Here is a 12,808-nt window from a genome sequence, read left to right as displayed (position 1 = left end):
AAATCAGATCAGATTAATGGAGAGGAAGAGAGACAGAGAGAGATCTTCCATCCACTGGTTCACTCCCCAAATGGCTGCAACAGTCAGAGCTGAGCTGATCTGAAGCCAAGAGCTTCCTTCCATGTCTGCCATGTGGGTGGAGGGTCCTGAGGCTTTGGGCTCTCCTCTGCTGCTTCTCAGGCCACAAGCAGGGAGCTGGAGGAGAAGTGGGGCAACTAGGACCCAAAACGGCACTCATATGGGATCTCAGTACTTGTAAGGTGAGGATTTAGCCTTTGAGCCAGGCCCCAAAATGCAGATTTTTATGATTCAAAACATACCTCCAGAGAGTCTGAATGAGCATTCTGTTTTGTTTTGTTTTTTTTTTTTAAATCCCCAGTGCAGGTTGACTTGATGCACAGCCAGGATTAGAAATTTTAGTGTGAAGCCTTCATTCAGAGCCACATGCAGGGTAATCAACCCCAGCTCTCACTTTCACGCTTGGCAGAAACATGTGATCCTGCCCATAGGCATTTGTGGCTTTCCCACTGCAGTCATCCGTGACCACCCCCACCCCCTAACTCTCAGGCTGGCTGGGCACAGATCAGCACCCCACACCCAACAGTCACATGCCTGCCATGAAAGAGATAACACTGCAGCTTGGGCCCCTGGACTCTCATAGTGTTCTCACCTCTCCACCAAACAGATAAGCCCCAGTTCCAGGAAGTTCCAAGGCCACTACAGGGGAAGAGAAAGAGTGGCCCGTGGTGAAGGGCAAGGTTCAGGGAGGCCTGGAGCCCAGATTAGGAAAACACATCACATTCATGTGTGAACTCACTGCATGTGACCCCTACACAGCACCCTTTTCTTGGTGGACCTTAGTGTCTTTAGCTGTGAAATGGGTTGGAAATCCATGCTCTGGTCCTAACAAGAGGCTTGTAGAATAGAAAGCACTCAACAAATCCAGGGTTTTGTTGTTATTAAAGGAAAGTGTAGGGGCTGGCGTGGTAGCTCAACAGGTTAATCCTCTGCTTAGAACGCCAGCATCCCATATGGGTGCCAATCATCTCCTGGATGTTCTGTTTCTAATTGAACATTTCTAATTATGCTTCCTGCTAATGTGCCTGGGAAAATAGCAGAAGATGGCCCAAGTCCTTGGGACCCTACATCCGTGTGGGAGACATGGAAGAAATTCCTGGCTTCAGACTGAGTCAACTTTAGCCATTGTGGCCATGTGGGGAGTGAACCAGCAGATAGAAAAACTTCTCTCTGCCTCTCTTTCTGTGTGAATCTGCCTTTTTAACAAAATGAATAAATCTTTCCCCCCAAAATAAAGGAAGATGTGAAATGTCTGTCCTTGAGGACAGAACTAAACCCCATCTTACATTGGGAAAACATGTTAACTCACCTACTGCGTGCCCCTCACCTAACCTCACAGCACCCCAGGGTGGGTGGGTGCTGCTACCGCCTCCTCTTCCATTTACAGACAAAGAAGCTAAAGTTCCTGTGAAGGTCCTGTGAATGGGCTGCATTCCCTCCCAGGGGCTCAGGTGTGTTTGCTCCCACAGCTTTGCCAGTTTGGGGCCAGACTCTGGGCCACGCACTGACGATAAGAAGATGAGCAAGACCTTCAGGAGACATGCCCGTAAATTACCTTAATCACAGCTCTCTACATGCTTCGACAGCCCGAGCGCAGCGGAGTCAGAAGAGGCCTGACTGGTGCCCTCGGGGTGATGCGAAGGTGCCCAAGCCTCGCCCCCGCAGTGGGTACCAAGCTCTGGGTTCCAGTCTTTAACTCCACCACGGTTGTGCTGTATGCTTCCAAGATACATTTTATGCCTCTGAGCCTCGCTCAGTATCTGGAAAATTACAAGGCACCACCCCACCTTCATGTCAGTGCAAGGCAGGCAGGTACCTGGCCTGGTGTCCAGCCCCTCGGCAGGTGCCTTGCGCCCCACCCCCAAGCAGCACCCATCGCCCAGGCGGGGCCTGGAGCCTAGGGGGCGGAGCTCCTGCCGGGGGAGGGGCCGAGACGTAGGTGGCCCGCCCAGAAATTTCTGTCAGCCAATGAGCGGTAGGGCGTGGGCGTGGCCACGCCTCCCAGCTATAAAAGCTCGCCAAGTCCCTCGTCGCGGCGCGGTGGGTAGGAAGCCGATTCGTGGCTTGTAGAGCGCGCTTACCGCCCAGAGCTGTTGCCGCAGGGTTCGCAGGACCGCGGGGCTCGGTGCGTCCTGGGCAGGGCAGGAGGACGGATCGGGTTTCGTTTTCCTTTGCGCGGCTGAACTGAGAGACGGCACAGGGCCCGACTCTCGCGCTGCAGAGGACCAGCTGGCCGAGGCCAGGGCGCGGCCCGCGCTGACCCTCCACCAGTCGCCATGGCCGACCACCTGATGCTCGCCGAGGGCTACCGCCTGATGCCGAGGCCACCACCCGCCGCGTCCGCCCATGCGCTCCGGACTCTGCAGCCGTACGCCGGCCCTTGCCTGGACAGCGGGCTGCGGCCGCGGGGGACTCCGCTGGGACCACCGCCACCCCAACCCGGAGCCCTGGCATATGGGGCCTTCGGGCCGCCGCACTCCCTCCAGCCCTTCCCGGCCGTGCCGCCTCCGGCCGCTGGCAGCCCACACCTGCAGCCGGGCACGGCGCTGTACCCCGCGCCCTCGGGTGCCGCGGGAGGCGCCCCGGGGCTGCAGCCGGCGCCCGGAGCAGGGGCCCCGCCGCCGCCCGCTCACGGCCTGGGAGGCATGGACGCCGAGCTCATCGACGAGGAGGCGCTGACGTCGCTGGAGCTGGAGCTCGGGCTGCACCGCGTGCGGGAGCTGCCCGAGCTCTTCCTGGGCCAGAGCGAGTTCGACTGCTTCTCTGACTTGGGGGTGGCACCGCCCGCCGGCCCGGTGAGCTGCTGAGCGGGGCCGCGCCGCCCGGGAGGCGGGACAGGCCTGAGGAGCCGCGGCGGGCTCCGGCGCACCCTCCGTGAGGGTGCCTCCCGCGGGTGGCGGCCCAGGCGCACCTTTTGTCGCCGCTCCGTGAAGGCGTCTGGACCAGCTCCGGAAACTTGGCGTGCTCGCCGTCTGCTCACCCCAACTCCCCAATCTGAGCCACTCCAGGCCTCTGCCTGACGTCCCCCCACTGCGGGATCGGGTCCCGGAGCCCCCTTCCAGCAAGCGCCCGCCCTCGCCGGGGTAGGACGCAGCCCAGCAAGAGGGAAACAACGCCCCGCCCGGCCTGCGAAACCTAAATAAACTGGGTCACTTTTCTGTTTCGCGTATTCCTTTCCCAATCACTGTAAGCCCCGACCTCGTTTAATCTCCAGAGCTCCGAGGTTGTGGAACAGCCTGAGTGTCAGAAGGCAGCAGCCCCCCTGCAGCGCCCAGGCCAGGAAACCAGCAGTTGGTTTGGAAAATATGTTCTGAGTTTCGCAGTAGTGATATCCTGCCCTGGGACGGGCAGCTGCGGCAGAGCAGGTGGCCACACAACCGACTGAACTGCTGGGCCCCCAGGGTGGACCAGGGGCCCCAGTGCCAGCAGGGAGTTGAGGGCGTCGGAGGTGTACATCCCGGTTCTCATCCCTGTCCTAGACACCTTGCATTCCAGTCCCTTCCTTCCTCTTGCTAAGATTTACTTGTTTGAGAGGTAAAATGATAGGAATGAAGAGATTTTTCCACCTGTTGGTTGCACATGTCTGCAGCAGTCCTGGGATGGGAGCGCTAGGCTGACGTCAGGAACCCAGAACTCTGAGTCTCCCAAGCCAGTGGCGTGGGGGGGGGGGGGAGGGGCAAGCACTGGGCCATCTTTACCACCTCCCCAGGCACATTGGCAGGGAGGGAGCTGAATGGGAAGTGGAGCAGCGGAGGTTCACACAGCTGCTCCCAGGTAGGACACTGGCTCCACATTCTGACTCCTGAGGCCACTGCTTCTACTTCCTCAGGTGGTGCTGATGCCAGATGGCTAGACTGCCACCCTAAATGACCATGTGAAGTCTACAAGCCAGTGCTGGCTTTCTGCCTGGCCCTGTACCAACCAGGTGGGAGTAGGTGGGCACCAGACTTGAGAATGAGTTCACCTCCGTCCAAGCAAGAAAATAGAGGTCTAGAGAAGAAGTGGGAGATGTTTCTCTCTGTCTCATCTCTTTGTAAATCTGCTTTTTCAATAAAAGAAACCACTAAAAGATAAAGATAGAAAGGGTCTGGTACAACGATTCAGTTAGCGAATCCTCCCCCTTCAGCCACCAGAATTCCATATGGGCACCGGCTTGTGTCTGTCACAAACACCGAGCCTGGTCACTCGAACAAATGCCACGAGTCAAGAGAATGGATGCTTGCAATCAAACGTTTATTCAGGCGAGCACACACCAAACAGGATGAGGGAATCGTGGAAGCCTGCTGGGCTTTGGTTCCGGCCTTGTGGGAACCTGCTGGCTTCAGGTGGAAGCCAAAGGGGGGTTGGCTTGGGTCTAGTGGGAGCCTGCTGACTTCAGGTGACTGGGACCAAGGCATGGGTTTATATACAATTCAGGGGGTCAAGCCATTAGTTGTTTACAATGTTTTTTGATTGGTTATTACATGTTTACAATGTATTTCCATTGGTTACTTTCACTTTCACAAACATGTTTACTTATCTCTAATTGGTTATAACTTATCTATTGGTAACACACTTTGCTTTCTCTTAATTCTGCAAAACATGTTTTTTACACATTTGTCAAAACATATTTTTCTTCTTTTATCGTTTTTACCAAAACTTGTTTTTTATAACATGTTTACTTGCATTAGAGCTTCTTGACGGGAGTGATATGAGAGGTGACTTCCACTTTACCAGTAGTCTAGGAAGATGGAGTCACTTCTGTTCAAAAGTTCCAACATACAGACTATATCCATTATTAAGTCACAGCATGATTTACATTAAAGGTCTATTATTGTAGCTATCTCTGGGTCATCAATCTCGGATAGAAGTGTAGTAATATTAAGGACAGAATTAAGATTATTGATAATATTACTACCCATATTTCCCATGGATTCATTTTTATCTATACCCATTTAAGTATGTATTGATGGAGCAGTGTAGATGTAGGTGGGAGTAAATAAACACTTATAACCAGATTGTTCCTATCAGTGTCCCAGCTGCTCCATTTCCCATCCAGCTCCCTGCTTGTGGAGGAAGGCCAAGGCCTTGGGAACCTGCATCCACGGGGGAGATCCAGAAGAGGCTCCTGACTCCTGGCTTTGGATCAGCTCAGTTCCCGCTGTTGCAACCACTTGGGGAGAGAACCAGCAGATGAAAGATCTTTCTCTGTCTCTCCTTCTCTATGTTAATCTGCCTTTTCAGTACAAATAAATATTTAAAAATAAAGAAGGTGGGAGAGGCTACCCAGCAAACCCAGAGGAGGGAGCTGTTTGGGCTGACCAGGGTGGGGACCATAGCAGGCTTGGGGAAGGTGGTAACATTTGATGGGAAGGACAGAGCCTTGAGGGATGAACATGTTTGGGGAAGCTGGAGGAAAAGTCTGTTTAAAGGCAGGGGAGGGAGAACATACAAACCCAGGGGTGACCCATGGTGGAGGCCTGTGGGTCTGAAAGGAGCAGGGCAAAGCTGTGGCCTTGCAGCAACATTGTGAGACAAGCGTGGACATCACATCATTGACGAGGCCCGGGGGAGGGGGGCCTCAGCCTCACAAGGAGTCCTCATCAGCCTGAGTTCCTGGTCACCCTCTGCTGTTGACCCTCAGCCTGGAAGAGCCTTCTGGGGAGTTGGGGAGGAAGACCAGAAAGGAGATGGGAAGCAGAAAGGAAGTTGGGTGCACCGTACTGTTAACTCCATCGGGACGGGCAGCAAGCACTCACTAAGCAACAGTGGACTGAAGACATGGGAGAGGAGCCACTGCTGAAACCGTCCAACCTCCCCGGCTAGGCTGCATTCCGGCCCTGGCTTCGTTGGTGCATGATACAGCACTGGTGCCACCAGTACACACAAGTGAATAAAGAACTACCCTAAGACTGTGGGGCTTCTGGGACAGCCTGGAGGGAGGAAAAAGTCAGACCTCCTGAGCTGGATTGGCCTGAGCTGGGGGTTCAGAAAGGACAGTGTTTGCTCCAGCTTAGCCCAGAACCCAAGGCCAGAGACAGAAACCAAAAGGTTGGGTTGGAATAGGAAGGAATGGTCTATGGACCTCAGTTTTCCCATCAGTAAAATCGGACTAATATCCCACCCTCCTACTTTACAAAGCATTGAGCTTCATCATAGTGAGGAGCAAATGAGGAACCAAGTCAGAGCAGGTTACTGAGCAGTTGATATGCTCTGGAAGGCATGGAATGGCTTCTGGAATGGATTCCAACTAACACCCATCACCTACCACTTCCCGGGGTGGAGGAGAAGACACAGCAGCTGAACCGGGTAGCAGACAGGTGGTCAGAGAACATAAGGTGAAGCAAGCCATCAACTGACCCCCAGATCCCTGCCATTCTAGAAGATTCCAACTCCCCTCCCCCAACTGCTGGGGGAGGAGGCTGCTCGCTGAGGCCTCAGGCACAGAGTCCAGTTTCAGAAGTGAATTTTAAGTGAGTCCCCTGCCCCTGCAGTAAACACAGCAGCTTCCTGTGGTTCCAACAGGGGGGCTCTCTCACCTCTCCCCAGCCTCCTCCTAAGGCCACCTGTTGTCCCCTTTAGGCCTATGGCTTTTATTCTCATCCTTGGGCTAGAACTGGTAGGGCTGGGAGGCAGGTGCCCTCAGGGTTGGGGACTGAGTCACTGCACTCACAAGACACTTCACCCTTTCATTTTGTCCTTTTTCTATGGAAATCCCCTCAGGCTGATGTGTTTCATCTTGAATTGCCTTTTGGTTGCTGGGTTTGATCACTGACTTGGATTTTTTTTTTTTTTTTTGCAAGAAAAGTTGCTTCCGTTAGACTTATCTATGCAGTGGGGGTGCTGATGGTATCCCCTCTCCCCCACAGAGTTGCTGTACAGAGAAATAAGTCAAAGCCGGAACAGGTTTAGAAGTGTGTGATTTATAATCGCAACTGCTGTCCTCAAGCCCTGGGATTTTGGGGATACCATGCACTAGCGTCTTCAGGAAGGTCCCAGTTTTTTGGTTGGTTTTGAGTTTGAAAAGCTGAAAAACCAACAAAGCTGCAAAGGCTGAAGTCAGGTGTGGCTGACAGGGACCCAGGGACTCAGGGAGCTCATTTGCTCGAGCCATCACTGCCACCTTCTTAGATCTGGAATTAGGAGGTGGGGGTGGAAGTTGGGTACTCTGACATGGGACTCCAGTGTCCTATCTGACATCTTAACTGTGAGGCCAAACGCCCACTCCCAGGGGAAGCAGTGTCTTAACTACGGGAAAGGGATCACTCCAAGGTGACACTGTGAACTGGCATTGTGGCACTCCAGGTTCAGCCACTATCTGTGACATCAGCATCCCATATAAGCACTGGTTCAAGTCCTGGCCGCTCCATTTCCCGTACAGCTCCTTAATAGTGCACCTGGCAAAGCAATGAAAGATGGTCCAAGTGCTTGGGCCCCAGTACCCACATGGGAGACCTGGATGGAATTGCAAACTCCTGGGTTGAGTATGGCTCAGCCCTGGTTGTTGTGGGTATTTGCAGAGTAAACCAATATAGGAACAACTTTCTCTTCTAACTCTGCCTTTCAAATAAATAAATAAATCGTTACCCCACAGAAGTGGTACTCTGAAATGCATCCAGCTTACAGGAGGCCTCCTGCTAGCTCTCAGGAACCACACCCTTGAAAGGGAGGACAAAGAAGCCGAATTCACAAGTCAAACCCAGTGAACACTTTGGCCTATCTCCAAAGGGCCCTGTAGAGCATCCTGAGTCTGGTCATTGCACACCTTTACACACCTGCTCCTTCGGTCACAGGATGTGGGCTGGTAGGGCCTAGCAGCTCTCCCAGCAGAGCCCATTCCAGAAACACTACAAGGAAGGCTTCTGCCCACAGAGACCCTGGAAGGCGGGGTACCTCTGGGTGACCCATGGCAGCATCACCCCCATCCCGGGGTGGGGACCAGAGTAAATGGTGTCATCTGAGTCATGGCAGTGGGTACCTCCTAGCATGCATGCCCTGGTGGTGGGAGAGTGGGGTACAGGGGTAGGGGTTACTTGCCCGCCAGTCTCTGGCCCTAGGAGCACCTTCCCTACAGTCTGGCAAGGGTCCTCAGCACTAGAGTTTGACTGCACCCAGCCTGTGGGAGATTCTCAGTGACTGAATGCTGCTGTCCCCAGTGTCGCAGTCACGCCAGCTCAGCCATCATTCGTTGGGGAAACTAATGAGCCTTCTGCCCGTCCTCTTTTCCCAGGCAGCTTAGGGGGTTTAGCCGATTACTGAGTAATCCTGGTGAATTCCTTCACCCGCCCCTGTCTGACTCCTGGCGCCATCCTGCTGTTGTTGGAAGTGCTGGGTCAGGCTTAGGTCCGACCACAAGGCCAAGTCGGTACTGGCTGAGTGCTTGCTGTGTGCAAGCATGGTGCGAACTCACAGATAGTACCCAGCAGGTGATTTTCTCTTCCAGCCTCTCCTTTCCTCACCACTCAGTCTTGTAAAAAGTTCCTTCCATGGGGCCTGCATGGTGTATCAGATTAATCTTCCACCTGTACTACCAGCATCCCATATGGACACCAGTTCAAGTCCAAGCTGCTCTATTTCCCATCCAGCTCCCTCCTTATGGCCTGGGAAAGCAGCAGTGCATGACCTAAGTTCTTGGAACTCTGCTCCCATATAGGAGACTCGGGAGAGGCTCCTGACAGCAGATGGGCTCCATTCCGTGCGGCCATTTGGGGAGTGAACCAGCAGACAGAAGATCTTTCTCTCTGTAAATCTGTCCTTCTGAATAAATGTTTTTCAGATTTATTTATTTTTATTGGAAGAGCAGATATGCAGACAGAAGGAGAGACAGAGAAACATCTTCCATCTACTGCTTCACTCTCCAAGTGGCTGCAACAGCCAGAGCTGAGCCGATCCGAAGCCAGGAGACAGGAGCTTCTTCTGGGTCTCCCACACAGGTGCAGGGTCCCAACGCTTTGGGCCACCCTCTACTTCTTTCCCAGGCCACAAGAAGGGAGCTGAATGGGAAGTGGAGCGGCCAGGACATTAAATAGTGCTCATAGGGGATCCTGGCATATGCATGGTGAGAATTTAAGCACCAGGTTATTGGGGGGACAGCCCTCAAAATAAATATTAAATAAAAAAAGCTCTGTGCTGGGCTCACAGCCACTCCACAAGCTAGCTGCGGTTATTGTCCTTATTCTAGGCAGCTGAGGCTCAGAGAGGTTGAGTCATTTATTCAACACCACACAGCCAGCACAAAGGGACTTGGTGAATGACAAGGGCTCCTAGGGTCCGTCATTCTCATGTAGTGTGTGAATAGTGGGAATTCTCTGGGAGCAGAACTGTGACCAGAGAGAAAGCTCCTGCTAGAAGTGCCCCACCCCAGGGGTTTGTTCCTGTGTCTCTTCCTGAGGCTCCTGCAGGCAGCAGGGCCTGCCCTTTGTACCCCCTCAGGCGGCCACTGGTCCAGCAGAGCATCTGAGCCAGTCACAGCTAGAGATGATTTTTATTTACATGACATGTTTTTAACCAAACGTCACATATGCCTGGGGGTAAATACTTCAGAAAATATAAAATCAACAGTAACAAGGACCCCCATTTTTTTTCTCACAAACATACAATGTATACAATCTGTTGCATATGTACTATATGCAGGCACCTGACTCTCATTTCTTTTTTTATATATATATAAGGATGATCCTAACATCTCATAACATTGGATTCCTTCTCTTAATAGATTTTAGAAATCATCCTGTATTAGTACAATCAAGTCTTCATTCTGATACACTACATTAGTTATAATCTACCTGACATTCTTTGTTGGTGGAAACTGGGTTTCCCTAATTGTTATTGCTGTAAATAGTGTTATACTGAGTGTCCTTACGTTTTTACCTGGAAGGCTTATAGGAGCATCTCTGTGAATGGATTCCTAGAACAGGAATGACTGGATTTGAAAATATGAGTCAACAAAACTGAGATAGCCATGACCAACAAGTTCCCTAACTGACCCCATTAACCTTCCTCCCTACACTGGGAGCCAGAACCTGCTGGCTCACTCCCTGACAACACCACAAAGGGCAATGTTATTAGAATTGTGACGTCTCTAAATGGAAAAAAAAAATCACTGATAATGTCTGCTTGGATTTCTTTTGTGAGTGATGCATTCACATCTCTCCCCATGTCTCTGTGGAGGTTTGTCATCTTACTGGTTTGCGAGAGCTCTTTACATATTGAGCATAGTATACATCTGGCTTTTGTCAATGTTCAAATACCCTCTCCCCGTCTGCTGCTGGTCATCTAACTAACATATAGTATCTTTGCGTTTTAAATGTTGTGATTTTTTTTGTGTGTCATCAAGTCTATTTTTCCCATACGAGTTTCTGGGTTTAGACTCAGGACAGAAATGGGTCATAGCCTTAGAAGGGGACAGTTAGAGACTCCTGTGGGGCAGGCGCTGCTCTGAGAGCCACCAGGAGGGATGAGCTGCAAGCAGTGAGAGACAAGCCCAGGTCTCGGCACTACAGGTGGACCTGGATTTAAATTCTAACTTGAACTCCCAGAACAGGACGTCTGGTAAGCCTACTTTATCATCATTCTTGTTTTCCTTTCTAACCCAAACTGATGGGCCTAAAGGAGCTTGTGGTTGGCATGGGTTTTGCCCAGTGCCTAGCATGCTGGCCATGCCTTGGAAAGGGGAAGCATCTCCCTTTCAGTGTAGATGCTGACCCATCTCCAGAAGAAGTGGCCTCCAACAGAATCCCCCACATGTGGCTGAAGGTCATGCAGGGCTCTTTGGCCTGCAGATGAATGCCCGGGGTCAGGCTGGGCAGATGCTGGCTGCATCTTCTGTGAGTCAGTCACCCTTCTCCTGATCTGATGTTACCCCAAACTACCTTTGGGAACCACTTCTCCCTTGCACAGAGGTTATGTGGTTAGACTAAGAGCGCCTGTTCCCTTATGTGCAGTTTAAAATAAGATAAGACTAACTGTAAGGAAGTCCAAAACGTTTATTTTCCCACAGCCGTTGTGAAAGAGCAATCCTTTATTTTTCTTCCTCCTCCTCTTCCCATTAAAGTCAGTTTCACACCTAGTGCAGGCATGAGAGCTGAGAGCCGTCTGCTCTTAGGTCATCTGGCGCTGACTCACCAGGCGCCACCTGACTCACACGATTCTTGTTTGTGACACCACGATTCCAGACGAGTGGATGGTGAGCAAGGAGCTGGGGCTCAAGGAGGTAAGACCTCTGCCCACCACCATACAAGTGGCCATTTGCTGAGTTACCAGACTTAGGGCAGTGCTTTGCACATGGAGATGTTTAAGTGTTGGCACAGCCACTGTAACAAAAGGAACCACCAAATTTAAAAAGTGGCTCATGGAGTAGAAAATGTTTCTAGTTTCAACCAGTCCTTTAAACTGACATTGTTTCCTTCCTATTCCTCTGCTATTTATGACCCCCGCCTCATGCTCTAAGATGGCTACTTTAAGTCCAAGTTTGCATTTTGTCTTCTTTTTTATCTTGGTCTGCAGAGTAGAAACTGGCCAAGGACACCTGTAAGAATATAATCACATGGCCACACTTAGCTGCAAGGGGTGATGGGAAAAGGGGCTTTAAACTGGCAATCACGTGTTCATCAATAACTCAGCTACTATACAAGAGGAGATAGATGGATTTGGGTGGGTAACCAGCAGCCTCCACTATAACCAATGGTAATCTCGGCTGAGAATTCAAACAGTCTATACTCCATCTTAATTGGTGTGGGTGGGGAAGATGCCAGAAGCCTGGGTCAACTCAGACAGAACTGTTGGAATGTCACAGGCTTGGTACCCTCCCTGGGCAGTTCACCTTCCTTCTTTTGGGTCTCAGTTTCCTTGTCTGTAAAAATGGGATAATAGGGATACTTCACCCCTGAGTGGCTTTTTCATGCCACGTAGCAGGTCCCCAGCTAACGGACCAGATGAGGTAGAATTTGGACTTGAGCACAGAGAAGGGGATTCCAAGAGAGGGACAACATGTGCCAGACCCAGATGGCAAACAAGCACAGGCTTGTCTGAGAAAGGTCTAGTCCAGAGTGCTCAGCATGTTGGGCGGATGGTCAGAGGACAGGAGACGGTGTTTACAGTAGGCAACGGTCAAAGAGAAGTGCCCCTGGAGTGGCAGGCGGGGGAGTTCCAACATGACCATGTTGGCATTGCGAAGCCATGGGAATCAGGAGGAGCATAGCAAGGCTTAGGTCTGGGTTAGGGAAAGATCACTCTGTGCTGTGAATAGCATGGCCCTCAGAGGGGCTCCGTGGAAAAACGGAGGGTCCTGGCAAGGTAGCCACACCGATTCAGGCAGCAACGAAGGCCCCAGGACAAGTGAAGGAGAAACAGTGAGGAGACTGAAAGAATGAGCCCGAAGCGATTGCTGGTTTGGAAACACTCAGATCCCAAGGTCTGACATAAGCAAGTATTCTTGCTGAGTGAATGACTGTAACAGAATTGCTTAGCAGTCGTTGTGTGACTTTGAGAGACAAAACCACAATAGCTGAAACCAAGCAGCCAGGTAGGTGACCCAGCACTGGTGTGGCTGTCCATAATGTGAACATCCAGGTCCTTCCACCTCACTTCCTGTCGTCCATGGGTCAGACCTCTCGATGCAGAAAGGCTGCGTCAGCGACTGTATCAGCATTCCAAGCAGGGACAGGGAGAGATGACTAGAGCACCTTCTGAAAGGGACGCACACTGTGAGGTACAAGAAGTGCTGACGTATCTTTGTGCTGGGTGGGCCACA

General features: G+C 51.7%; 1 protein-coding gene across 1 annotated transcript; it reads left to right on the top strand.

The window, feature by feature from the left end:
- Positions 1-2,136: 2,136 nt before the first annotated feature.
- On the top strand, positions 2,137-3,217 carry CITED4 (Cbp/p300 interacting transactivator with Glu/Asp rich carboxy-terminal domain 4). Its single transcript, XM_058660842.1, has one exon. The coding sequence runs from the start codon at positions 2,355-2,357 to the stop codon at positions 2,883-2,885; it is 531 nt and encodes a 176-aa protein (XP_058516825.1). The 5' UTR covers positions 2,137-2,354; the 3' UTR covers positions 2,886-3,217.
- The last annotated feature ends 9,591 nt before the right edge of the window (positions 3,218-12,808 follow it).

This window comes from Ochotona princeps, chromosome 2, assembly GCF_030435755.1.
Source record: "Ochotona princeps isolate mOchPri1 chromosome 2, mOchPri1.hap1, whole genome shotgun sequence".
NCBI lineage: Eukaryota > Metazoa > Chordata > Mammalia > Lagomorpha > Ochotonidae > Ochotona > Ochotona princeps.
Note: the sequence above shows the minus strand (reverse complement) of the source record. Positions and strands in the feature narration are given on the sequence as shown.

Coding starts and splice junctions, on each gene's coding strand:
- CITED4 (XM_058660842.1), top strand. CDS start 2,355: ATGGCCGACCACCTGATGCTCGCCGAGGGCTACCGCCTGATGCCGAGG.